Below are 26,226 nucleotides of genomic sequence, written 5' to 3'. Positions count from 1 at the left end.
TGCTTCCACAAGATGTCCCCAGCCTTTACAAAGTGTTTGGAGTCTTCTACAGTGAGATCTGACTGAAGAAGAGCTTTGGAACGGCGATGGCCCATTAGACACCTGGCGTGCGAGTTGATGGTGGGTACTCTCATTCCGAAACGTTTTAAAAGAGAACCCAATGGTCCGCCTTGAATTTTATTCATGTTCTGGTTAAAAAAGGCCCTAATGATTTATGCGATACAACGTTTGATATGTTTGAACGAACGTAAATATATTTTTTCCGTTCGTGATGTGAAGTGAAGTCCGGCTGGCTTAGATCATGTGCTACAACACGGAGGTTTTTGGACATAAATGATGAGCTTTTTTGAACAAAACTACATTCGTTATGGACCTGGGATTCTTTGGAAGTGACATCTGATGAAGAGAATCAAAGGTAATGGATTATTTACATAGTATTTTCGATTTTAGATCTCTCCAACATGGCGGTTAGTCTGTATCGCAATGCGTATTTTTCTGGCGCAGTGCTCAGATTATTGCAAAGTGTGATTTCCCAGTAAGGTTAATTTTAAATCTGGCAAGTCCATTGCGTTCAAGAGATGTAAATCTATAATTCTTTGAATGACAATATAATATTTTACCAATGTTTTCTAATATTAATTAATTATTTTGTTGTCATGACTTGACTGCCGGTATTGGAGGGAAACGATTTCCTGAACATCAACGCCATAGTAAAACGCTGTTTTTAGATATAAATATGAACTTGATAGAACTAAAAATGCATGCATTGTCTAACATAATGTCCTAGGAGTGTCATCTGATGGAGATTGTAAAAGGTTAGTGCATAATTTTAGCTGATTTTATGGTTTTGGTGACGCCTGTCTTTGAATCGACAATACACTACACACAGCTATTGTCAATGTACTCTCCTAACATAACCTAACTTTATGCTTTCCCCGTAAAACCTTTTTGAAATCGGAAAACGTGGTTAGATTAAGGAGATGTTTATCTTTCAAAGGCTGTAAGTTAGTTGTATGTTTGAGAAATTTGAATTTTGACATTTATTTGGTTTCAAATTTGCCGCTCTTGAAATGCACCTGCTGTTGATAGGGTGCGCCACGGGTGGCACGCTAACGTCCCACATAGACCGCTGGTCCTACTCACATTGCTCTACCCTATGCTTTGACCTCTTTCTCCCCTCTCTCTCCAGATGAAATCTTGCGACTTGTGACGGCCGGCCGCCCAAAAACCTGCCCGCTTGACCCTATCCCCTCCTCTCTTCTCCAGACCATTTCCGGAGACCTTCTCCCCTACCTCACCTCGCTCATCAACTCATCCTTGACCGCTGGCTACGTCCCTTCCGTCTTCAAGAGAGCGAGAGTTGCACCCCTTCTCAAAAAACCTACACTCGATCCCTCCGATGTCAACAACTACAGACCAGTATCCCTTCTTTCTTTTCTCTCCAAAACTCTTGAGCGTGCCGTCCTTGGCCAGCTCTCTTGCTATCTCTCTCAGAATGACCTTCTTGATCCAAATCAGTCAGGTTTCAAGACTGGTCATTCAACTGAGACTGCTCTTCTCTGTGTCACAGAGGCTCTCGGCACTGCTAAAGTTAACTCTCTCTCCTCTGCTCTCATCCTTCTAGACCTATCTGCTGCCTTTGATTCTGTGAACCATCAGATCCTCCTCTCCACCCTCTCCGAGTTGGGCATCTCCGGCGCGGCTCACTCTTGGATTGCGTCCTACCTGACAGGTCGGTGGTGGCGTGGCGAGGCGAGAATCCGTCTCCGCACCACGTGCTCTCACCACTGGTGTCCCCCAGGGCTCAGTTCTAAGCCCTCTCCTATTCTCACTATACACCAAGTCACTTGGCTCTGTCATATCCTCACATGGTCTCTCCTATCATTGCTACGCAGATGACACACAATTAATCTTCTCCTTTCCCCCTTCTGATAACCAGGTGGCGAATCGCATCTCTGCATGTCTGGCAGACATATCAGTGTGGATGACGGATAACCACCTCAAGCTGAACCTCGGCAAGACGGAGCTGCTCTTCCTCCCGGGGAAGGACTGCCCGTTCCATGATCTCACCATCACGGTTGACAACTCCATTGTGTCCTCCTCCCAGAGTGCTAAGAGCCTTGGCGTGATCCTGGACAACACCCTGTCGTTCTCCGCTAACATCAAGGCGGTGACCCGATCCTGTAGGTTCATGCTCTACAACATTCGCAGAGTACGACCCTGCCTTACACAGGAAGCGGAACAGGTCCTAATCCAGGCACTTGTCATCTCCTGTCTGGATTACTGCAACTCGCTGCTGGTGGGGCTCCCTGTCTGTGCCATTAAACCCCTACAACTCATCCAGAACGCCGCAGCCCGTCTGGTATTCAACCTTCCCAAGTTCTCTCACGTAACCCCGCTCCTCCGCACACTCCACTGGCTTCCAGTTGAAGCTCGCATCTGCTACAAGACCATGGTGCTTGCCTACGGAGCTGTGAGGGGAACGGCACCTCCGTACCTTCAGGCTCTGATCAGTCCCTACACCCAAAGAAGGGCACTGCGTTCATCCACCTCTGGCCTGCTCGCCTCCCTACCTCTGCGGAAGCACAATTCCCGCTCAGCCCAGTCAAAACTGTTCGCTGCCCTGGCACCCCAATGATGGAACAAGCTCCCTCACGACGCCAGGACAGCGGAGTCAATCACCACCTTCCGGAGACACCTGAAACCCCACCTCTTTAAGGAATACCTGGCATAGGATAAAGTAATCCTTCTAACCCCCCCCACAAAAAAAGATATAGATGTACTATTGTAAAGGGGTTGTTCCACTGGATATCATAAGGTGAATGCACCAATTTGTAAGTCGCTCTGGATAAGAGCGTCTGCTAAATGACGTAAATGTAAATGTAATAGCTGACACTAAGAATGCTTAGTCATGGCTGGTTCTACCCCTCCCATGCAGATTGGGGCATTATAAGCCACTCTGGGTTCCCCGGGCTTAGTTTCTCAAAACATTGTTACCAATAACCCATTCTGGCTTCATGTACAGGGTAGAGGAGAGTGTGGCAATGGTAGTGACAGAGAGAGGGAGGAAAAGATAGAGTTTATGTGCAAGGATAATTTTGAGATAATGAGGGATTGTTAAAACTCTTCCAGGCTATCTCTATCTCGGTTACACCTACCACATCTTGTCTATGCAGTCTTTAACTCATTTGTCAGCTCAAGCCATCTCTAGTGCCCAGATTAGCTGCAGGGAACTAGAGTGGAGACCATAAAAACACAGCATTAGTAGGACAGAAATGTCTTACTATTAGTTAAATATTCATTGTTAACCATTAAGGTTGCTGCCCCTATCATTGCCAAGCCTATCTCTGACCTTTTCAACCTGTCTCTCCTCTCTGGGGAGGTTCCCATTGCTTGGAAGGCAGCCACGGTTCAACCTTCATTTAAAAGGGGAGACCAGGCTGATCCTAACTGTTATAGGCCTATTTCTATTTTGCCCTGTTTATCAAAAGTGTTGGAAAAACTTGTCAATAATCAACAGACTGGCTTTCTTGATGTCTATAGTATTCTCTCTGGTATGCAATCTGGTTTCTGCTCAGGTTATGGATGTGTCACTGCAACCTTAAAGGTCCTCAATGATGTCACCATTGCCCTTGATTCTAAGCATTGTTGTGCTGCTATTTTTATGGAATTGGCCAAAGCTTTAGATACAGTAGACCATTCCATTCTTGTGGGCCAGCTAAGGAGTATTAGTTTCTCTGCGGGCTCTTTGTCCTGGTTTGCTAACTACCTCTCTCAAAGAGTGCAGTGTATAAAGTCAGAACATCTGCTGTCTCAGCCACTGCCTGTCACCAATGGATGTACCCCAAGGCTCGATCCTAGGCCCCACGCTCTTCTCAATTTACATCAACAACATAGCTCAGGCAGTAGGAAGCTCTCGCATCCATTTATATGCAGATGATACAGTCTTATACTTAGCTGGCCCCTCTCCGGATTTTGTGTGAAACGCTCTACAACAAATCTTAAGCTTAAGCCCTTAACCTTGTTCTGAACACCTCCAAAACAAAGTAAAGGGAGATACCTAGTCAGTTGTACAACTAAATGCCTTCAACTGAAATTTCTCTTCCGCATTTAACCCAAGCCCTCTGAATCAGAGAGGTGAGGGTGGCTGAATCGACATCTATGTCTTCGGCACCCGGGGAACAGTGCCTTGCTCAGGGGCAGAATGACAGATTTTTACCTTGTCAGCTCGTGGATTTAATCCAGCAACCTTTCGGTTAGTGGCCCAATGCTCTAACCACTAGGCTAAGGTCATGTGGTTCGGTAAGAAGAATGCCACTCTCCCCACAGGTGTGATTACTACCTCTGAGGGTTTTGAGCTTGAGGTAGTCACCTCATACAAGTACTTGGGAGTATGGCAAGACGCTACACTGTCCTTCTCTCAGCACATATAAAATCTGCAGGCAAAAGTTACATCTAGACTTGGTTTCCTCTATCTCTCCACTTTCACCCCAGCTGACAAACTAACCCAGATTCAGATGACCATCCTACCCATGCTAGATTACGGAGACAAAATGTATAGATCAGCAGGTAAGGGTGCTCTCGAGCGGCTAGATGTTCTTTACCATTTTGCCATCAGATTTACCCCCAATGCTCCTTATAAGACACATCACTGCACTCTATACTCCTCTGTAAACTGGTTATCTCTGTACACCCATCGCAAGACCAACTGGTTGATGCTTATTTATAAAACCCTCATAGGCCTCACTCCCCCCATCTGAGATATCTACTGCAGCCGTCATCCTTCACAAACAACACCCATTCTACCAGTCACATTCTGTTAAAGGTCCCCAAAGCACACACATCCTTGGGTCGCTCATCTTTTCAGTTCGCTGCAGCTAGCAACTGGAACGAGCTGCAACAAACATTCAAACTGGACAGTTTCTCAATCTCTTCATTAAAAGACTCAATCACGGACAATCTTGCTGACAGTTGTGGCTGCTTTGCATGATGTATTGTTGTCTCTACAGTGAGGGAAAAAATTATTTGATCCCCTGCTGATTTTGTATGTTTGCCCACTGACAAAGAAATTATCAGTCTATAATTTTAATGGTAGGTTTATTTGAACAGTGAGAGACAGAATAACAACAAAAAAATCCAGAAAACCGCATGTCAAAAATGTTATAAAATGATTAGCATTTTAATGATGGAAATAAGTATTTGACCCCTCTGCAAAACATGACTTAGTACTTGGTGGCAAAACCCTTGTTGGCAATCACAGAGGTCAGACGTTTCTTGTAGTTGGCCACCAGGTTTGCACACATCTCAGGAGGGATTTTGTCCCACTCCTCTTTGCAGATCTTCTCCAAGTCATTAAGGTTTTGAGGCTGACGTTTGGCAACTCGAACCTTCAGCTCCCTCCATAGATTTTCTATTGGATTAAGGTCTGGAGACTGGCTAGGCCACTCCAGGACCTTAATGTGCTTCTTCTTAAGCCACTCCTTTGTTAACTTGCCTGTGTGTTTTGGGTCATTGTCATGCTGGAATACCCATCCACGACCCATTTTCAATGCCCTGGCTGAGGGAAGGAGGTTCTCACCCAAGATTTGATGGTACATGGCCCCGTCCATCGTCCTTTTGATGCTGTGAAGTTGTCCTGTCCCCTTAGCAGAAAAACACCCCCAAAGCATAATGTTTCCACCTCCATGTTTGATGGTGGGGATGGTGTTCTAGGGGTCAGGCAGCATTCCTCCTATTCCAAACACGGCGAGTTGAGTTGATGCCAAAGAGCTCCATTTTGGTCTCATCTGACCACAAAACTTTCACCCAGTTGTCCTCTGAATCGTTCAGATGTTCATTGGCAAACTTCAGACGGGCATGTATATGTTCTTTCTTGAGCAGTGGAACCTTGCGGGCGCTGCAGGATTTCAGTTCTTCATGGCGTAGTGTGTTACCAATTGTTTTCTTGGTGACTATGGTCCCAGCTGCCTTGAGATCATTGACAAGATCCTCCCGTGTAGTTCTGGGCTGATTCCTCACCGTTCTCATGATCATTGCAACTCCACGAGGTGAGATCTTGCATGGAGCCCCAGGCCGAGGGAGATTGATAGTTCTTTTGTGTTTCTTCCATTTGCGAATAATCGCACCAACTGTTGTCACCTTCTCACCAAGCTGCTTGGCGATGATCTTCTAGCCCAATCCAGCCTTGTGTAGGTCTACAATCTTGTCCCTGACATCCTTGGAGAGCTCTTTGGTCTTGGCCATGGTGGAGAGTTTGGAATCTGATTGATTGATTTCTTCTGTGGACAGGTGTCTTTTATACAGGTAACAAGCTGAGATTAGGAGCACTCCCTTTAACCTCTTATGACTAGGGGGCAGTATTTTCACGGTTGGATAAAAAACGTACCCGATTTAATCTGATTATTAGTCCTGCCCAGAAACTAGAATATGCATATAATTATTAGCTTTGGATAGAAAACACTCCAAAGTTTCTAAAACTGTTTGAATGGTGTCTGTGAGTATAACAGAACTCCTATGGCAGGCAAAAACCTGAGAAAGTTCTGTTCAGGAAGTACCCTGTCTGAACATTTCTTGCCCTTGTTGATTCTCTCTATCTATTACAAAGGATCTCTGCTCTTACGTGACATTTCCCACGTCTCCAATGGGCTCTCAGAGCCCGGGAAAAACAGGAATGACGTAATTCAAAGCCCTGACTGAAGCACACGAGAGCAAAAGCTAAGTGGGCAATCAGTGGAGAATTGCTTAGGCTCGCGACCTGCCCCGCCCCTGTCTTTCGGTTTTTCCCTCAGTTTACAGACATGCAGATTCCCGGTCGGAATATTATCGCTTTTCTACGAGATAAATTGCATAAAAATTGGTTTTAAACAGCGGTTGACATGCTTCGAAGTACGGTAATGGAATATTTAGAATTTTTTTGTCACGTTCTGCGCCATGCGCACGACCGTGATTTACCATTGGGATAGTGTCTAGAACGCACGAACAAAACGTCGTTGATGGAACATAACGATGGATTATTTGGGACCAAACCAACATTTGTTATTGAAGTAGAAGTCCTGGGAGTGCATTCTGACGAAGAACAGGAAAGGTAAGACCATTTTTCTTATAGGAAATGTGATTTTGGTGAAGGCTAAACTGGTTGGGTGTCTAAATAGCTAGCCCTGTGATGCCGGGCTATGTACTTAGAATATTGCAAAATGTGCTTCATCCGAAAAGCTATTTTAAAATCGGACATATCGAGTGCATAGAGTTCTGTATCTATAATTCTTTAAATAATTGTAATGCTTTTTGTGAGCGTTTATCGTGAGTAATTTAGTAAATTCACCGGAAGTGTTCGGTGGGAATGCTAGTTCTGAACGTCACATGCTAATGTAAAAAGCTGTTTTTTGATATAAATATGAACTTGATTGAACAGACATGCATGTATTGTACAACATAATGTCCTAGGTGTGTCATCTGATGAAGATAATCAAAGGTTAGTGCTGCATTTAGCTGTGGTTTTGTTTTTTGTGACATTATATGCTAGCTTGAAAAATGGGTGTCTGATTATTTCTGGCTGGGTACTCTGCTGACATAATCTAATGTTTTGCTTTCGCTGTAAAGCCTTTTTGAAATCGGACAGTGTGGTTAGATTAACGAGAGTCTTGTCTTTAAATAGCTGTAAAATAGTCATATGTTTGAAAAGTGGAAGTTTTCGGATTTTAGAGGAGTTTGTATTTCGCGCCCCGCCCATCATTGGATATTGGAGCAGACGTTCCGCTAGCGGAACATCTAGATGTAAGAGGTTTTAAGAGTGTGCTCCTAATCTCAGCTCGTTACCTGTATAAAAGACACCTGGGAGCCAGAAATCTTTTTGATTGAGAGGGGGTCAAATACTTATTTCCATCATTAAAATGCAAATCAATTTATAACATTTTTGACATGCGTTTTTCTGGATTTTTGTTGTTGTTATTCTGTCTCTCACTGTTCAAATAAACCTACCATTAAAATGATAGACTGATCATTTCTTTGTCAGTGGGCAAACGTACAAAATCAGCAGGGGATCAAATACTTTTTTCCCTCACTGTACCTTCTTGCCCTTTGTGCTGTTGTCTGTGCCCAATAATGTTTGTACCCTGTTTTGTGCTGCTACCATGTTGTGCTGCTGCCATGTTGTGTTGCTACCATGTTGTTGTCATGTGTTGCTTCCATGCTATGTTGTTGTCTTAGGTTTTTCTTTATGTAGTGTTGTGTTGTCTCTCTTGTCGTGATGTGTGTTTTGTCCTATATTTTTGTTTAATAAAAATACAAAATGATCCATGCTCCCGCCCCGTCGGAGGCCTTTTGCCTTTTGGTAGGACGTCATTGTAAATAAGAATTTGTTCTTAACTGTCTTGCCAATTAAATAAAGGTTAAATAAAATCACTTATATTGTTTAACGATGATAGCCCCTTGAATCTCTAAATCAATCAGAGAAGAAGCACTGCTGTTGTCCTGTTGGAAGGTGAACCTGCACCCCATTCTGAGGTCCTGAGCGCTCTGGAGCAGGTTTTCATCAAGGATCTCTCTGCACTTTGCTCCGTTCATCTTTCCCTCGATCCTGACTAGTCTCCCAGTCCCTGCCGCTGAAAAACATCCCCACAGCATGATGCTGCCACCACCATGTTTCACCGTAGTGTTGGTGCCAGGTTTCCCCCAGACGTGATGCTTGGCGTTCAGGCCAAAGAGTTTAGTCTTGGTTCAATCAGAACAGAGAATCTTGTTTCTCATGGTCTGAGAGTCCTTAACTCCAAGAGGGCTGTCATGTGCCTTTTACTGAGGAATGGCTTCTGTCTGGCCACTCCATAAAGGCATGATTGGCGGAGTGCTGCAGAGATGGTTGTCCTTCTGGATGTCTCTCCCATCTCCACAGAGGAACTCTGGAGCTCTGTCAGAGGGACCATCGGGTTCTTGGTTACCTCCCTGACCAAGACCCTTCTCCCCCGATTGTTTAGTTTGGCCGGCCGGCTGGCTCTAGGAAGAGTCTTGGTGGTTCCAAACTTCTTCCATTTAAGAATGATGGAGGCCACTGTGTTCTTGGGGACCTTCTATGCTGCAGACATTTTTTGGTACACTTCCCCAGATCTGTGCCTTGACACAATCCTGTCTCGGAGCTCTATGGACAATTCCTTTAACCTCATGGCTTGGTTTTATGCTCTGAAATGCACTGTCAACTGTGGGACCTTATATAGACATGTTTGTGCCTTTCCAAATCATGTACAATCAATTGAATTTACCACGGGTGGACTCCAATCAAGTTGTAGAAACATCTCAAGGATGATCAATGGAAACAGGATGCACCTGAGCTCAATTTCGAGTCTCATAGCAAAGAGTCTGACTTATACTTATGTAAATAAGGTATTTAAGTGGTTTTTTATATATATACATTTCTTAAAACCTATTTTCGCTTTGTCATTATTGGGGTATTGTGTGTAGATTAATGAGGATAAAAAATGATTTAAGCAATTTTAGTGTAAGGCTGTAACGTAACAAAATGTGGAAAAAGGGAAGGGGTCTGAATAGTTTTCAAATGCACTGTGTCCTTAATATACATAGATTATCCAGTGTAGAATGGAAACTTTACTTATTCCTGTCAAAGATGTGTAATAGAGCTGTTTGTCTATGAAGACACACCATTAGAAGTTCCTCTGTGATGTATTAGGCAGTACACTTAATCACATCTCATTAACATTCACACCTCAGATTCAAGACAGTCAATAAACACACATGCTGATCAAATGGGATGTTTGGTTTTGATCTAAGACAGGAAATATACATGAAGACAGCGAGACTGTGTGATTAATAAGCCATACTGCTTGTCTGGACAGCTGCTGATCACAGGAATTCATTCAAAACCGTCTTTGTTGTGGGTATGCTGTTTTCATGTTATTTTCCTTTGAACATGAACTACTGTCTTTCATGTTGTCGCTATATGTAACTGGCTGCGCTCCATGGCCCAATGCTGTGATGCTGACCGCTGAGAAAGCAAAGCTGTGAATCTCAGCATCCTGCTGATATACATCACTTCAGATACAGACACAACAGTGTTAAAGGCCTGTGATAGTGAGACTAGCCTATTACTGGAAAAACACTTCCCAGAAATAGGATGGGTTGATGATGTTCAATCTGACTCACTTGTGTTTTATTCTTGCTACTGCTGCCTTGAAATTGTATTATAAAAGGGATTTTGGCCTATGCCTTGTCCATCCTACCCCCTCTTTCCATTGGTCAATGCAAGTACTTGACCCATAGTGTGTAGCCTCTCATAGACGGGTTGCCTGACAACGTCACGAAAATGATGCTCGTGCATGTTACATGTTGTCAATAATTATTTTGAATTCATAGTTGTTTTGCCCTGAATTTGCGCACACAACGTTTTTGTTGCTTAATAACAACCCACAAGTCTATTGGCCTGTGTAAATTATAGAAAAGTATTGCGAATCCCATCTCCTCCTGCTATTGGACAATGTAAGTTCTAGAGCCCAGCTTACCTCTTCCCATTGGTGGACATAGCGAATTAGCCTGGACAGCCTGAGCAGCCTCAGCAGACTGAGGATCTTGGTAAAGCGCACGATCCTCAGGGCTCTGGCTGTTTTATACACCTCAGAGTCGATCCCCTTCTCCACGATCAAGAAGATATAATCCACAGGGATGGAGGAGATAAAGTCCACCACAAACCAGGTCTTCAGGTATGTCCTCTTGATCTTCTTGGGGTCCAGGATGATCTCAGTATTGTCCTCTAAAACGATGCCTGTGCGGAAGTTGAGGACCAGGTCCATGAGGAAGAAGGTGTCAGAGACCACGTTGAAGATGATCCAGGGTGCGGTGGTCTCGTCCTTGAAGAAGGTGATCCCCACGGGGATGATGATGAGGTTGCCCACCATGAACATCAGCATGGTGAAATCCCAGTAGAACCTAGAGAGCAGAGTGGAGAAGCAGGTTAGGGGACAGAGAGACAGTTAAGGTGGAGGAACTCAAGAAACCTGAACTTCAACTCCAGGTAAGGTTCAGGTATAAACAGTTGACTCCCACAATGGCATTCTTCATCAACTGTTGAATCAGGGAGATGGAAGCTTATACAAAATATTCACCTTCCCCCTCTCAACTGGTTATCACAACAAAACAAAAAAGTCACACAAATATATTAATTGAATTCATATCAAAGTCATCTGTTGGCTTCTATTGTAGGGATGATGATGTGGATCAATTGACAATTCAATCGTGCATTCAAAAGTGTACAAATTGATGGGCTATTACTCATTGTAATAACAGTACAGTAAAAGTACAGTAAGTCACTGGGGTATATCATGTGTTTGAGTGCAAGTGGAAACTGTTGTATCACTGTTTTCATTATGAGCAAATGTTCTCTGTTGCTGTTTGCTGTGCATATCACGCCAGTAAAGATGCTGATGTTGCTTTATCCATCGGACAAGTACCTACTCTGCTTACTGTAACTAGGGGAGCCGAGAAGAGAGAGAGTCTCATGAGAGTAGCGCTGGATGGTGAATTGATTCTAAATCCTTGCTACAAGAACAAAGGGTGACATACACTAAATGACCAAGAGTATTTGGACAACTGCTCATCAAACATTTCATTCCAAAATCACGGGCATTAATATGGAGTTGGTTCCCCCTTTGCTGCTATAACAGCCTCCACTCTTCTGGGAAGGCTTTCCACAAGATGGGGACTTGCCTCCATTCAGCCACAAGAGCATTAGTGAGGTCGAGCACTGATGTTGGGCAATTAGGCCTGGCTCGCAGTCTGCCTTCCAATTCATCCCAAAGGTGTTTGATGGGGTTGAGGTCAGGGCTCTGTACAGGCCAGTCAAGTTCTTCCACACCGATCTTGACAAACCATTTCTGTACGGACCTCGCATTGTGCATGTGGGCATTTTTATGCTAAAACAGGAAAGGAAACAAATTTTGAAGTACAGAATTGTGTAGAATGCCATTGTATGCTGTAGCGTTAAGATTTCCCTTCACTGGAACTAAGGGGCCTACCCGAAACCATGAAAAACAGCCCCAGACCACCACTTCCTCCACCAAACTTTACAGTTGTCACTATGCATTCGGGCAGGCAGCGTTCTCCTGGCATCCGCCAAATGCAGATTTGTCCGTTGGACTGCCAGATGGTGAAGTGTGATTCATCCCTCCAGAGAAGACGTTTCCACAGCTCCAGAGTCCAATGGTGGTGAGCTTTACACCACTCCAGCCGATGCTTCGCATTGCACATGGTGATCCAGGCTGTATCACAACAGGCCGTGATTGGGAGTCCCATAGGGCCGCGCAAAATTGGCCCAGCGTCGTCCGGGTTTGGCTGGTGTACGCCGTCATTGCAAATAAGAATTTGTTCTTAAACTGACTTGCCTAGTTAAATAAAGGTTAATTAAAACATTTAAAAAATGTAAAATACATCTTAGGCTTTTGTGCGGCTGCTCGGCCATGGAAGCCCATTTCATGAAGGTCCCGACGAACAGTTATTGTGCTGATGTTGCTTCCAAAGGCAGTTTGGAACTCGGGAGCGGGTGTGGCAACCCGAGGACAGACGATTTTATGGTGCTACGGGCTTCAGCACTTGGCGGTCCCGTTCTGTGAGCCTGTGTGGCCTACCACTTTATGGCTGAGCCATTGTTGCTCCTAGACTTCCCCTTCACAATAACAGCACTTACAGTTGACCAGGGCAGCTTTAGTAGGGCAGAAATTTGACAAACTGACTTGTTGGAAAGGTTGCATCCTATGACGGTGCCACGTTGAAAGTCACTGAGCCCTTCAGTAAGGCCGTTCTGCTGACAATGTTTGTCAATGGAGATTGCATGGCTGTTTGCACAATTTTATATACCTGTCAGCAAGGGAGTCCACATACTTTTGTATATATAGTGTAAGTGTAAACAGGATAGTATCAGCATATTTGAATTATTGTGACTGCTAAGTTATATCCTGAGATAGTCACCCTTTAAATGACAAGTAGGCCTGTATGGAATATGGAATATTACATTTGACAGTAACATGTGTGAGGTAAACGATGGATTAATATTGAAGAGCAAAACTGAAAAAACATATTGAATATTGCACCTAGAATAATATCAGTGGATATCAATATTGCTGTCTCGGGAGTCTAATGCTTGGGAAGAGCGTAACTGATAGGTGTGTGGTGCTGAGTAATGTCTTGACTGACTGATCCTGCCAGATTGGAATCTAACATCGATGACTCGACTGTGTGAGTGATGAGATGTAGGCCTATCATAATTCTAACGGGAAGTTGCTGCAGTAGGCTACGTAACAAAAATGCCATACATTTTGCAGAAAAGTTTCCAAATTGCTTGACCATATGGGAGAGCCACCGTCTAAACACCAGACCAGGTGCACAGTAGACTATGTGTCAGTATGCTATGTCATGTTGACAGTTTTGTCTGTCAATGGAAAATTAATAACTTCCTAACAGGCCGCAATGAAACTCAAACATATGGCTATAGGCTAATTGTCAAATGTGCACATTCTACAAAACCATGACTATCACATTTGCAATCAAGACTTTTCAGAGGTCACAACACAGGAGCCCAATGTTCGCAGTCGTCACAGTTCCGAGTAATCTCCTTTGGCTATAAAGTTGTGCCCTATTAAGAAAGTGTCTCTGTCAAGTTTACTAGAAAGTCAAACTCACCACTGACATGTCAACACATAGTTTTAAAGCAGTTTCATCAAAGCTGCCTGTAATATTAGAGCAAAACCCTTGTTTCTCCCCATTTTCTCAACAATGACCTCATGAGAACGTATCCTAAGTATTACTCCCTATGTGAACCTAGCCTGAAAACTGTACGCTACCTTACAAACATGACATAACAGTAATGCTTTACATTTACATCACTAAGAAGTCTTATGGGTTCATCGTAAGTCCCTTTGGGTAATTTTTATTTCTCTAAAAGATGAGTTCATGATTAGGAAAGAGGGAAAGAGTGGAGGGTGCACTGTTTAATAGCATAATTCATCCTTCACCTTAAAAACCACTAGAAGAGATAATATCTTAACTCTTTCTTGGCACATCAAGATCTGGAATCGACCAAATAAAAAATCCTGGAGCTTCTTAGAATGGCACTGATTATCAGTTGGCTTAAAAATAGCTGTCACCATAGGAGGGAGAGGCTGTCTTAGACAGAAGCATCTGATTTGGGAGCAGGGGCAGACGGGCCTTCTGGCAATTCTGTCAAATACCAGATGGGCTAGACAAAACATTTTTTGGGGTAGACTGGTCGAAATTGACACTCACAAAAATATATTTTTTTATATAAAAATAAAACAATGAAAAGGGTGACATGGGCCTATTTTAAAGACAACATTTTTGAGTGCAATTTCTCTGTTAATCAAATCTATAATGAGCCTTTGGCTGATCAATGGGAAATGGCCGGCCTGCCCCCCTATCAAGATGGGCCAGCCCGGTTTTCTCAGCCAGGTCACCCATGATACAAGTCAGTATTCGAGGTCCATCCACGTCTGAATCCAGCAATAGAAAGTAGTTTTTCCGATTTTTATTTTAAACCTATCCCAAACCTTAATCCTTAACTTAAACATTCAGAGTTAATGCCTAACCTTAAGAATTCAGAGTTAATGCCTAAATTTTACTTTAAACACTTCAAAATGTGATGTTTGGAACAACTTCAACATTTTCTGTACGAGAAACATGGATGAACGTTTAATTCTGATGTGAGAGTGTGAGAGCTTGTTGGGTTTGCTGATAAGCTAAACTGAGGTCAAGCAAACTCACATTAAACGTAAAACACGGCATTAGCAAAGAGACCAGCTCCGATTCTGTCATCAGTTAAATAGCTATGGTCATGGATTGTAAAAAAACGGAAAGTGTGCCTATAAACATAGATAGAACACATTCTACATTGTCACCTCACTCAAAACATCATATATTTTGGGCGGCTACAATCATGGGTCAAACAGTAAAGTGCATTATCCTCATGATTACTATAATGAAAATGTCTGCTCCTGTGCCTGTGCCCACGCTGGGGCCTTCTGCTTTGATGAGCAAGCTACCCTCCTCTCCCCCTATGTGTTTGACAGAAAAATGTGTTTTGATCATATAACATATCAACATGTAATGTTATGCATCAGCACTCCTGCCTGTGTCTAAGTAGGGTGTGTAGGGTCAGGGTGTATGTGTGGGTATGGGGTGTGTGTGTATGGCTGATGGCCTGCCATGGGGGGAGGGGGGGGGGGCACATGCAGTGATGTGGGCTGGTGTGGATAAAATGCCAGGGCCGGATTCATGTCCCAATCCGCCCCTGTTTGGGATCTGTGAAAATGGGATGAGAATAGTGAGGGATAAGGACAAAGCAGGTGAGGTGATATACACTGAGTGTACAAAACATTAAGAACACCTTCCTAATATTGAGTTACATCCAGCATCCAACTCAGAGTTACATCCAGAATCCATATAGAAATGTTTGGAAACATATCTACAATAAAAGTGATTCCAAAATGACACAATACATTATTTACCATTAATTTCTATTAGCCACAAAATAATCTGAAACAAAACCAAAACAAACAGCAAATGCCTCCAACACGTTTGTAGAGTCACAACCTTGATGTAATCATTGCATGCTAGGAATATGGGACAAAATACTAAACTTTTGACTACTTTAATACACATATAAATCAATTTGTCCCAATACCTTTGGTCCCCTAAAATGGGGGAACCATGTACAAAAAGTTCTGTAATTTCTAAACGGTTCACCCGATATGGATGAAAATACCCTCAAATTAAAGCTGCCAGTCTGCACTTTCATATCCAACGTGCTGGAGTACAGAGGCTAAAAAAACATAAAAAATGTGCCACTGTCTCAATACTTTTGGAGCTTTTGGAGCTCACTGTATATACAGTACCAGTCAAAAGTTTAGACACACCTACTCATTCAAGGGTTTTTCTTTATTTTTGCTATTTTCTACATTGCAGAATAATAGTGAAGACATCAAAACTATGAAATAACACATATGGAATACTGTAGTAACCAAAAAACATTTTTCAACAAATCAAAATATGTTATATTTTAAATTCTTTAAAGTAGCCACCCTTTGCCTTGATGACAGCTTTGCACACGCTCGGCATTCTCTCAACCAGCTGAGTACTTGTTGGCTGCTATTCCATCACTCTGCGGTCCAACTCATCCCAAAACATCTAAATTGGGTTGATGTCGGATGATTGTGGAGGCCAGGTCATCTGATGCAGCACTCCATCACTCTCCTTCTTCGTCAAATAGCCCTTACACAGCCTGGAGGTGTGTTGGGTCATTGTCCTGTTGAAAAACACATGATAGTCCCACTAAGCACAAACCAGATGGGATGGTATATCGCTGCAGAATGCTGCGGTAGCCATGCTGGTTAAATGTGTCTTGAATTCTAAATAAATCACTGACAGCGTCACCAGCAAAGCACACCCACACCATCCCAATGAATAGGTGTGTCCAAACCTTTGACTGGTACTTTATATTTTACAGTGTATGAGTTAATTTCATCAACAAGTAATATTATATAGACAGAAAACCCTACAGAGTACACAACTTAAGATGTGGGAACTGGCACCTAGACCAAAATCAAAGAAAGAAAATGTATAAATACATTTGTAATGCTTGTTATTTTGACCAATGCAACTGTCAACACAGGGAAAAAAATACCACAACGTATCACACACAGACATTTATTTGAGATACACAGAATGAAACAGCATGGGAATGGCAATGTTTTTGGGACGGTATTAGCAATGCGTTCAGCTAGTTTGTTCAAGCCTCTGACGTAATTGTGCCACTTGAAGCATTTGGGTTGGGCAGGGTCCTTCAAAGCAGTGTATGTATTGTCCTGTCCGTATGGAGACAGTTGTAGATACAACATGGACCATAGCTGCAGCCACCTCTTCCAGTTCAGCTTGAGTTATTGGTGTGTGGCATCCATCCCGTTCACCCATGCAAAGGAATAGAAAAAGCAGTATGAGTCAACACCTTCAGTGATACTGAAAGCATCAACATGTTTTGCAATATTGTCCAGACTAAACAAAAGTTGTGGGTCTACTTTAAAGTCGGTAACAGTAGCTAGACAAATGCAAAATTATCAACATGGTAACTACAGTTGTGATCACTGTAAAGTTCTCTCATACCCTACTATTAGAAAAGTACATGCTACCCTAACTGAGTGGGTAACTGCCCCAACATTCATGAATCCACTAAGGCAGTTATTTATCTTATAACTTGTCCTTGTGGTAAAAATGATGTGGGTAAAACAAAGCGTGAATTAAAAGTACGTATCTCAGAGCATCGTAGCACCATTAGGTGCAAAAACTTGACTTACCCAGTTGCTGCCCACTTTATGGAAGCAAACTACTCGATTTTGTCTCTGCGTTATATTGGCATCGAACATGTCACCCTCCCTAAGAGAGGGGGCGACCTTGATAATTTATTGTTAAAACGAGAGGCTGCCTGGATCTTTAATTTAAAGACCCTTGCTCCCTTCGGTCTCAATGTAGACTTTGATTTGAATCCATTCTTGTGATTTCTGTGACTTTGCCATTGTAATTGTTTGTAAGCTTGTGTAGTCTAAAATGTATCTATGATCGTATGCTATCCATTTGTTCTTTTGTATGTTCTTTGTATGCCATTTTTATATTTCAGAGTTAACCAATGATATTAGGCCACATTTGGCCATGATTACAGACACCTGTGTGTCTTCTGACACTATATAAACGAGTCATCTCACAGTGTTTGTGATGATACCCTGATGAAGACAGCTTGGCTGTCGAAACGTTGGATATTACATTTTTGCATCTGAGCTCCTAGAGTGTGCGGCTCTCCCTTATTTTCAAGTTTTCTACTCCGCTAGCCAGCACCTCGCCTTAATAGGTGTGCGTTTCTTTTTCTTCTAGATTGACCAATGAGATATACCTACTGGAGCGCGTGCTATGAGTGGGTGCTGCTATGGTGACCAGTGAGCTGAGATAAGGCGAAGCTTTACCTAGCAGAGACAGATGATAAATTCATTAGAATTTCTGCACCTCAGATTGCAGCCCAAATAAATGCTTCACAGAGTTCAAGTAACAGACACATCTCAACATCAACTGTTGACAAACAAGGAACAAAGAAACTACTACTAATGGACACCAATAAGAATAAGAGATTTGATTGAGCCAAGAAACACGAGCAATAGACATTAACCCTGTGGAAATCTGTCTGATGAGTCCAAATTTGAGATTTTTGGTTCCAACCGCCGTGTCATTGTGAAACGAAGAGTAGGTGAAAGGATGATCTCCGCATGTGTGGTTCCCACCATGAAGCATGGAGGAGGAGGTGGGATTGTGTGGGGGTGCTTTGCTGGTGACACTGTCTGTGATTTATTTAGAATTCAAGGCACACTTAACCAGCATGGCTACCACAGCATTATGCAGCGATACACCATCTCATCTGGTTTGCGCTTAGTGGGATTATCATTTGTTTTTCAACAGGACAATAACCCAACACACCTCCAGGCTGTGTAAGTGCTATTTGACCAAGAACGAGAGTGATGAAGTGCTGCATCAGATGACCTGGCCTCCACAATCACCCAACCTCAACCCATCTGAGATGGTTTGGGATGAGTTGGACTGCAGAGTGATGGAAAAGCAGCCAACAAGTGCTCAGCATATGTGGGAACTCCTTCAAAACTGTTGGAGAAGCATTCCAGGAGAAGCTGGCTGAGAGAATGCCAAGAGTGTACAAAGCTGTCATCAGCTACTTTGAAGAATCTCAAATATAAAATATATTTTGATTTGTTTAACACTTTTTGGGTTACTACATGATATCATATGTGTTATTTCATAGTTATTATGTAGAAATGTAGAAAATAGTCAAAAATAAAGAAAAACAGTTGAATGAGTAGGTGTGTCCAAACTTTTGACTGGTACTGTATATCATTTGATTCTTGAAGAACATAACTTATAACTGTCACACTCCATGAGAACCCAAAATATAAGCTTGTTTTTCTCCAATGTTTGTAAACATTGTAAATGTAAACAAACACTGTATACCCTCATAACATGGTTAAAACAATCATTTTGCTATCATGGATGGTCAGTCTTTAAATGCATAGCTCTGTCTATTAATCTGAGAGTGGTTACATTTCTCCAGGCCTACCCCTCAGCTTTTTACCAAAACAGAGTTCCAACAATTTTGTTATTTTTTCATCTGTTGATTTTCCCTTTAAACAGCTGCATATTATCAAGATATCAAAGTGTCACCAACAAAAAGGTAAACAATAGGCCTATAGCAAATGCAGCATATGACATACATTTTTCACATGTAAATAGCACTTTTTAGCAGCGCTCAAAGCATGCCAGTCCATGAGCGCAGCATTTTTTTGTTCATCTCGAATCAATGAGCCCCAATCAGTCCTCCATGACAACAAAATCATAAACAACAGAGTAGGGCTGGCTAATAAGTCCTTAGTTTTGGAGTTATGCTCAGGTAAAAACAATTTGGCTAATCTATAGTTCCATATTTCCAAGTCCTATTCTGGAAGATCATGGGGTATAACATTTATTGAAATGACTGGAATTATGATAGACTTTGGTTTTTAATGTAAAGATATAATTTAATCATATTATTGTGGTAGTAGAAAGCAATGGGTTAGAAGAAGCCTACATATCCAACATAAAAAATACAATTTAACATCTATATATGGTCAGCTATGTAAACTTTAACATTGATTTATCCTGCAATAGATGTTGCTCAATTGGCAGCATACAGTTGAAGTCGGTAGTTTACATATACTTAGGTTGGAGTCATTAAAACTTGTTTTCAACCACAAATTTCTTGCTATCAAACTATAGTTTTGGCAAGTCGGTTAGGACATCTACTTTGTGCATGACACAGATAATTTTTCCAACAATTGTTTATAGACAGATTATTTCACTTATAACTCACTGTATCACAATTCCAGTGGGTCAGAAGTTTACATACACTAAGTTGACTGCGCCTTTAAACAGCTTGGAAAATTCCAGAAAATTATGTCATGGCTTTAGAAGCTTCTGATAGGCTAAATTACATAATTTGAGTCAATTGGAGGTGTACCTGTGGATGTATTTCAAGGCCTACCTTCAAACTCAGTGCCACTTTGCTTGACATCATGGGGAAATCAAAAGAAATCAGCCAAGACCTCAGAAAAAAATTGTAGACCTCCACAAGTCTGGTTCATCCTTGGGAGCAATTTCCAAACGCCTGAAGGTACCACGTTCATCTGTACAAACAATAGTACGCAAGTATAAACACCATGGGACCATGCAGCCGTCATACCGCTCAGGAAGGAGACGCGTTCTGTCTCCTAGAGATTAACGTACTTTGGTGCGAAAAGTGCAAACCAATCCCAGAACAACAGCAAAGGACCTTGTGAAGATGCTGGAGGAAAAAGGTACAAAAGTATCTATATCAACAGGAAAACGAGTCCTATATTGACATAACCTGAAAGGCCACTCAGCAAGGAAGAAGCCACTGCTCCAAAACCGCCATGAAAAGGCCAGACTACGGTTTGCAACTGCACATGGGGACAAAGATCGTACTTTTTGGAGAAATGTCCTATTGGTCTGATGAAACAAAAATAGAACTGTTTGGGCATAATGACCATCGTTATGTTTGGGAGAAAAAGAGGGATGCTTGCAAGCCGAAGAACACCATCCCAACCGTGAAGCACAGGGGTGGCAGCATCATGTTGTGGGGGTGCTTTGCTGCAGGAGGGACTGGTGCACTTCACAAAATAGATGGCATCATGAGGGAGGAAAATTATGTGGATATATTGAAGCAACATCTCAAGACATCAGTCAGGAAATTAAAGCTTGATCGCGAATGCGTCTTCCAAATGGACAATAACCCCAAGCATACATCCAAAGCTGTGGCAAAATGGCTTAAGGACAACAAAGTCAAGGTATTGGAGTGGTCATCACAAAGCCCTGACCTCAAGCCCATAGAAAATTTGTTGGCAGAACTGAAAAAGCATATGCGAGCAAGGAGGCCTACAAACCTGACTCAGTTACACCAACTCTGTCAGGAGGAATGGGCCAAAATTCACCCAACTTATTGTGGGAAGCTTGTGGAAGGCTACTCAAAACGTTTGACCCAAGTTAAACAATTTAAAGGCAATACTACCAAATACTAATTTAGTGTATGTAAACTTCTGACCCACTGGGAATGCGATGATAGAAATTAAAGCTGAAATAAATCATTGTCTCTACTACTATTCTGAGATTTCACATTCTTCAAATAAAGTGGTGATCCTAACTGACCTAAGATTGGGAATTTGTACTTGGATTAAATGTCAGGAATTGTGAAAAATGTTGATTAAATGTATTTGGCTAAGGTGTATGTAAACTTCCGACTTCAACTTTACAGTTTTGTCTTCTTCTAATGCCTCTTAAGGGGAAAGTAATCTAAAAGTACCTGAATGTGATCAAGTTATGTTACTGAGTTTGGGTAATCCAAAAGTTACGTTACTGATTACAATTTTGGACAGGTAAGTAGTAACTGTAATGGATTACATTTAGAAAGTAACCTACCCAACCCTGGGCGCTACAGAGGGTAGTGCGTACAGCCCAGTACATCATTGGGCCAAGCTTCCTGCCATCCAGGACCTATATACTCGGCGGTGTCAGAGGAAGGCCCCAAAAAATGTCAAAGACCCCAGTCACCCAAGTCATAGACTGTTCTCTCTGCTACCGCACGACAAGCGGTACCGGAGCACCAAGTCTAGGTCCAAAAGGCTCCTTAACATATTCTACCCCAAGCCATAAGACTGCTTCAGAATTAATCAAATGGCCACCCGGACTATTTGCATTGACCCCCCCCCCCCTTGTTTTTACACTGCTGCTACTCGCTGTTAATTATCTATGCATAGTCACTAACTACATGTACAAATTACCTCGACTAAACTGTACCCCCGCACATTGACTCTGTACCCCCTGTATATAGCCTCATTATTGTTATTTTATTGTGTTACTTTTTTTATTTTTCACTTTTTACTTTAGTTTATTTAGTAAATATTTTCTTAACTCTATTTTCTTAAAACTGCATTGTTGGTTAAGGGCTTGTAAGTAAGCATTTCACGGTAAGGTCTACACCTGTTGTATTCGGTGCATGTGACAAATCAAATCTGATTTGATTTGATTTAACATGTCACCGCTTATTCGTAAAGTCCCACTACACCACGGTGAGATATTGTGCAATGTTACCTAGCTAACGTTAGCTAATGTAGCTAACTAGCCAACCAAGATGCCTAACTACCTAGCTCACCAGGCGATATTTAGCTAACTGTATATCTGCCCTGGTAGGCTAACGTTAGCTAGCATGTCACCAAGTGAAAAAGTATGACTACACAAACTGTGAGCTAACGTTAGGTAGCTGGCTAGCTCACAAAGAACTTAATAATAGGTCAATAATAAAAGTTCAAAACCGTCATTATGCTATCCTATGTTGGTTTTCTTTTTACTTGTAAGGAAAGTAAAGTGTGTTGTACACGTAACTACAGTCGGTGGTTATCTAGCTAATTTTCAAAAGCATCTAGCTAACCACAGCTCTTTGACCAAACCAAAATAGCTTGTTAGCAGCTAGCAAACAGGGCTTACCTTATCACACAGCTCCAGCAATGCCTCTCACTCAGAGGATGGAAAACGATCAAATACACGTGTGCTTATCTAAGTAACGTTACTGGTTACAATACGGTACAGAGCACAGAACCATCCTTGCTTCTGATCGACGGAGAGACCTAAGGTTAGCTAGTTAGCTAAAAAGGCCAGGGTAATTTTAAAAAATTATAGTAATGAAAAAATGCTACGGTAGCTAGCTAGGTCATTTGAAAAATGCTAAACAAGAATACACACAAGAAATACACAATATCACTTATTTACACGAGAAACTAGAAAGGCTGTAATATCTACTTGCTAGATTACTTGTGGATGAGAGTTTGCATAGAGAAATGTGGAGGTTCTTTCCACCCTGCGCCTTGAGTGATTACGTCAAAGCTTGAAACAGTATGTGTAGTTCTGTATGATAGCCACATTAGCGGCTAATTAGCATTTTATTTTTGGAGAGTAATTACATAAGAATATACTGATAAAAGTTACCTTGTCCGAGAGAGATTTGCGAGGTTATCAAAACGTCATGCCGGGATAAGCCTACACAAAACCCAGACCTTATGAAGTAGTTTGAAATTCCCCTATGGAAAAATGAATGGTGGAAAAACGATTGGAACCATTTTCGGGTTTTACAGCTAGGTTTTATGGGTATTATGGTTCATACTGTGGTACTCAATTGATCAAGTTATGTGAAGATTTGATTTCTGTGTACAACGCTGTAATCATTCAGACACGATAAGGGAATTTAACAAAATGTGTTATAATAGAAAAGCCTACCCACTGACTTGCTTAGTTAAATAAAGGTTAAATAAAAATGTTATAAAAATAAACCGAAAGCATGCTTAATAAATTGCCAATAAAGCATTTCATAAAGGAACTATAGGACAATTATTTCATGAATCTGTTTTACTGTTTAATGTGTATTTAAAGATGCACTATGCAGAAATCGTTCCTCCGTTTCCTGCTTGCTGATTTCAGTTGATGTGACAAAACAAGCAAGGATAGTGTAGATAATCATTGTACCATCTAAACCGCTGTTAAATATATTTTTCATAACCAAAAATATTGTATTTTCAGCTATTTGAAGCTGGTGTACAAAACCGAAAGTAAAAGACTCAAAAATGAAACTTAAGAACGGGAAGCATGGAAATAGCTCACATAGAATAGATCCACTGCTTCTTAGTCTTGCTTTCAATGAGAATGACAGATCTATAACTCACTTTTCTATGTGAATTTGATCTGGTCCCCAAAAAGTTCCATATTGCAGCTTTAATATTTTATTTAACTAGGCAAGTCAGTTAAGAACAAATTCGTATTTACAATGACGGCCTTGGAACAGTGGGTTAACTGCCTTGTTCAGGGGCAGAAGGACCGTTTTTTTTACCTTGTCAGCTGTGATTCGATGTAGCAACCGTTAGGTTACAGGCCCAACGCTCTAACCACTAGGCTACCTGCCTAAATAATACTTTTATATTATGTTTGCCAAGTAACTTCACCACCAACAAATCATTTTTGGTCAGCTGATTTATGCAGGAGGCATCACTGGAAGTTCCTGACTATTCATTACAAACGTGAGAGATTACTATAAATAGGCCTTTCCTTTGTATGTTAACTACTAGGTTTTCAGCAGTACACAACACGCGTCCCTAAACCAACTATGTTCCATCATGGAAAAGGTCATTAGACAGAAATCTATCGAAACTGCGCAATGATGAGGAGAATGTGTAAACGACTTTATCAGGTTTTAGATTCGGTGTTCTGACAATATTTGGTCTATAATTTCAGATTTGCATTTAGTGGCAATAAATTACTGATGAAAAGCTGCAGACCTCACTGACAGCAAAAGATGGATGTCAACAAATCTGAACATTCAACTTTCCTCCATAGTTTACTTCCAATGAGTAATATCAATTTGGTTAATGGTGATTTAAATTAAAGTTATGTGTCTTGGTTAAATGATTATACTTGTTCAGCCCATGGATGACCAATTTGCGCCCAACCTCAGTGGCACTTTACACTTACCTGAAATCGCTGTATGGATGAATAATCCAATTACCGGCCGATTTGACGCGCTGTTGTTCCTTTTCAACAGCTTTTTGGCTCCCAAACATACGCAGTGAAAATTTATTAACTCCAGGCTGAAGCATGGAACTAAATTGCCGCTGCATGTACGTCCGATTGTCATGTGGTTCCCCATCATCTGTCACAATCTGGGATATATCCTCAGATTTAAAACATGAGAGAGAATTAATCTTCTGTTGGTGCTGCACAGAGGACGATGCTTTTCTACTAGGGGCATTTGAGAAGGAAACTCGGGGGTCCTTTTTCACAGTGCCAGCTGTTTCCCCGGCCACCTCAGTCCCTTGCCCCTGTGCTAAGGACCCCGCTGAGGTAATAGAACCGTCCATGCTGGCGACTATTGAATTACATCTAGATTGCCTTTTCCCGTCGTCGGGTTCAACTATTCCTCCTGTCTGCTTCTCCTGCCTAAAATATGATGGAGGACAGGCTCCCAGAAATGTTGGGGTCCCTCCTGCAATCTCCGTTTTTCTTGCATATCATACCGGTAATGCCTTTACCTGTCCAACTTCACCTGTCCAACCAGTAGCCAACCCGGTTAGCGCTGTTCCTGTGGCTGAGTCCTGTTCAGCCCTGTAGTCTGAGGCGCCACAGCCAGCAGCATCTCCCTGGCATAACAGAGCACAGTTGTGGCGCGTGTAGGAACACTAGGTGCGGACTCCTCGCCTTGCATGAGCCACAGCTCATTGTTGTTTGAGTTCTTGTTGACGCTGCTCCCCCTCCTGGTGTAAATTTATTAATCTTCATACTTCCACTGTTCCTGTCACCTCCGCCACCAACGGAGCCGGTGTTGTGCCGTAAATGTCCCCCCTGCCAGACTCCCCCCTCCCCACTTCGCGTGAACGCGCACACACTCAATTCTTCATTGCTGCTATTTGCTTGCTAGTTGAGATTTCTGATCATGTTAGGCTGAGTTTCATTTTATTTTTTATGTCGGTTTGATCGCGGGGGAGGCACTAGTAAAGTCTGCAGTTTTCGGTTTGGCTATTTGTTTCAAGTGTATTAGTCTATACATAATTCTCTTTGCCAAAAATCGTAATCTCTTCCATGTCTTATTCGAATAGTAATTGTTCTGAAATGTTTATTGCTTTTCTACAGTTTACTCCCTCCTCTATGTTTAATATAACACACATACATTAATTAATATTTTCGGTTGCCTATCCTGACGTGGTTTGTTCGATAGAAAGTATTTGACTCTGATGGGTGCCACGGAAAGTATTTGACTCTAGCTACAAAATTAAGGAAATTAGAAAGGGATTTCGGCAAGGCCATTGTCTTGTGTGTTATATTAAACATAGAGGAGGGAGTAAAATGTAGGCAAGCAATAAATTACATTATTAAATGATTACATTTCTCAGTAACAGGTTAAAGGCTACATGTGCACCACCAAGTCAGAACATTTGGCAAAATTAAGAGGGGAAATAGACTAAATTATTAGGGTAAGGCACATGGGCTACTTTAAAAAACAACAATTATTTAATCTTTATTTAA

General features: G+C 41.9%; 1 protein-coding gene across 2 annotated transcripts in view; it reads right to left on the bottom strand.

Annotated features, from left to right (window-relative positions):
- LOC115151821 (potassium/sodium hyperpolarization-activated cyclic nucleotide-gated channel 2) overlaps window positions 1-25,588 on the bottom strand; it is an 84,276-nt gene extending 58,688 nt beyond the window's left edge. Inside the window, exons 1-2 of one of the 2 annotated variants that reach the window (XM_029696076.1) lie at window positions 24,679-25,588; window positions 10,506-10,929 (exon numbers count right to left, since the gene is read on the bottom strand). In XM_029696076.1, the coding sequence (XP_029551936.1) occupies window positions 10,506-10,929; window positions 24,679-25,064 (810 nt within the window). In that variant the 5' untranslated portion in view covers window positions 25,065-25,588. Of the gene's footprint in view, window positions 1-10,505; window positions 10,930-22,647; window positions 23,430-24,678 lie in introns of those variants that run through there. The other variant, XM_029696077.1, reaches the window with a different exon arrangement.
- Between the last annotated feature and the right edge of the window lie 638 nt (window positions 25,589-26,226).

The sequence above is a fragment of the Salmo trutta genome, chromosome 17 (assembly GCF_901001165.1).
Source record: "Salmo trutta chromosome 17, fSalTru1.1, whole genome shotgun sequence".
In the NCBI taxonomy this organism is placed as follows: domain Eukaryota; kingdom Metazoa; phylum Chordata; class Actinopteri; order Salmoniformes; family Salmonidae; genus Salmo; species Salmo trutta.
The sequence above is the reverse complement of the archived record's forward strand: the minus strand, read 5'-3'. Positions and strand labels throughout refer to the sequence as shown.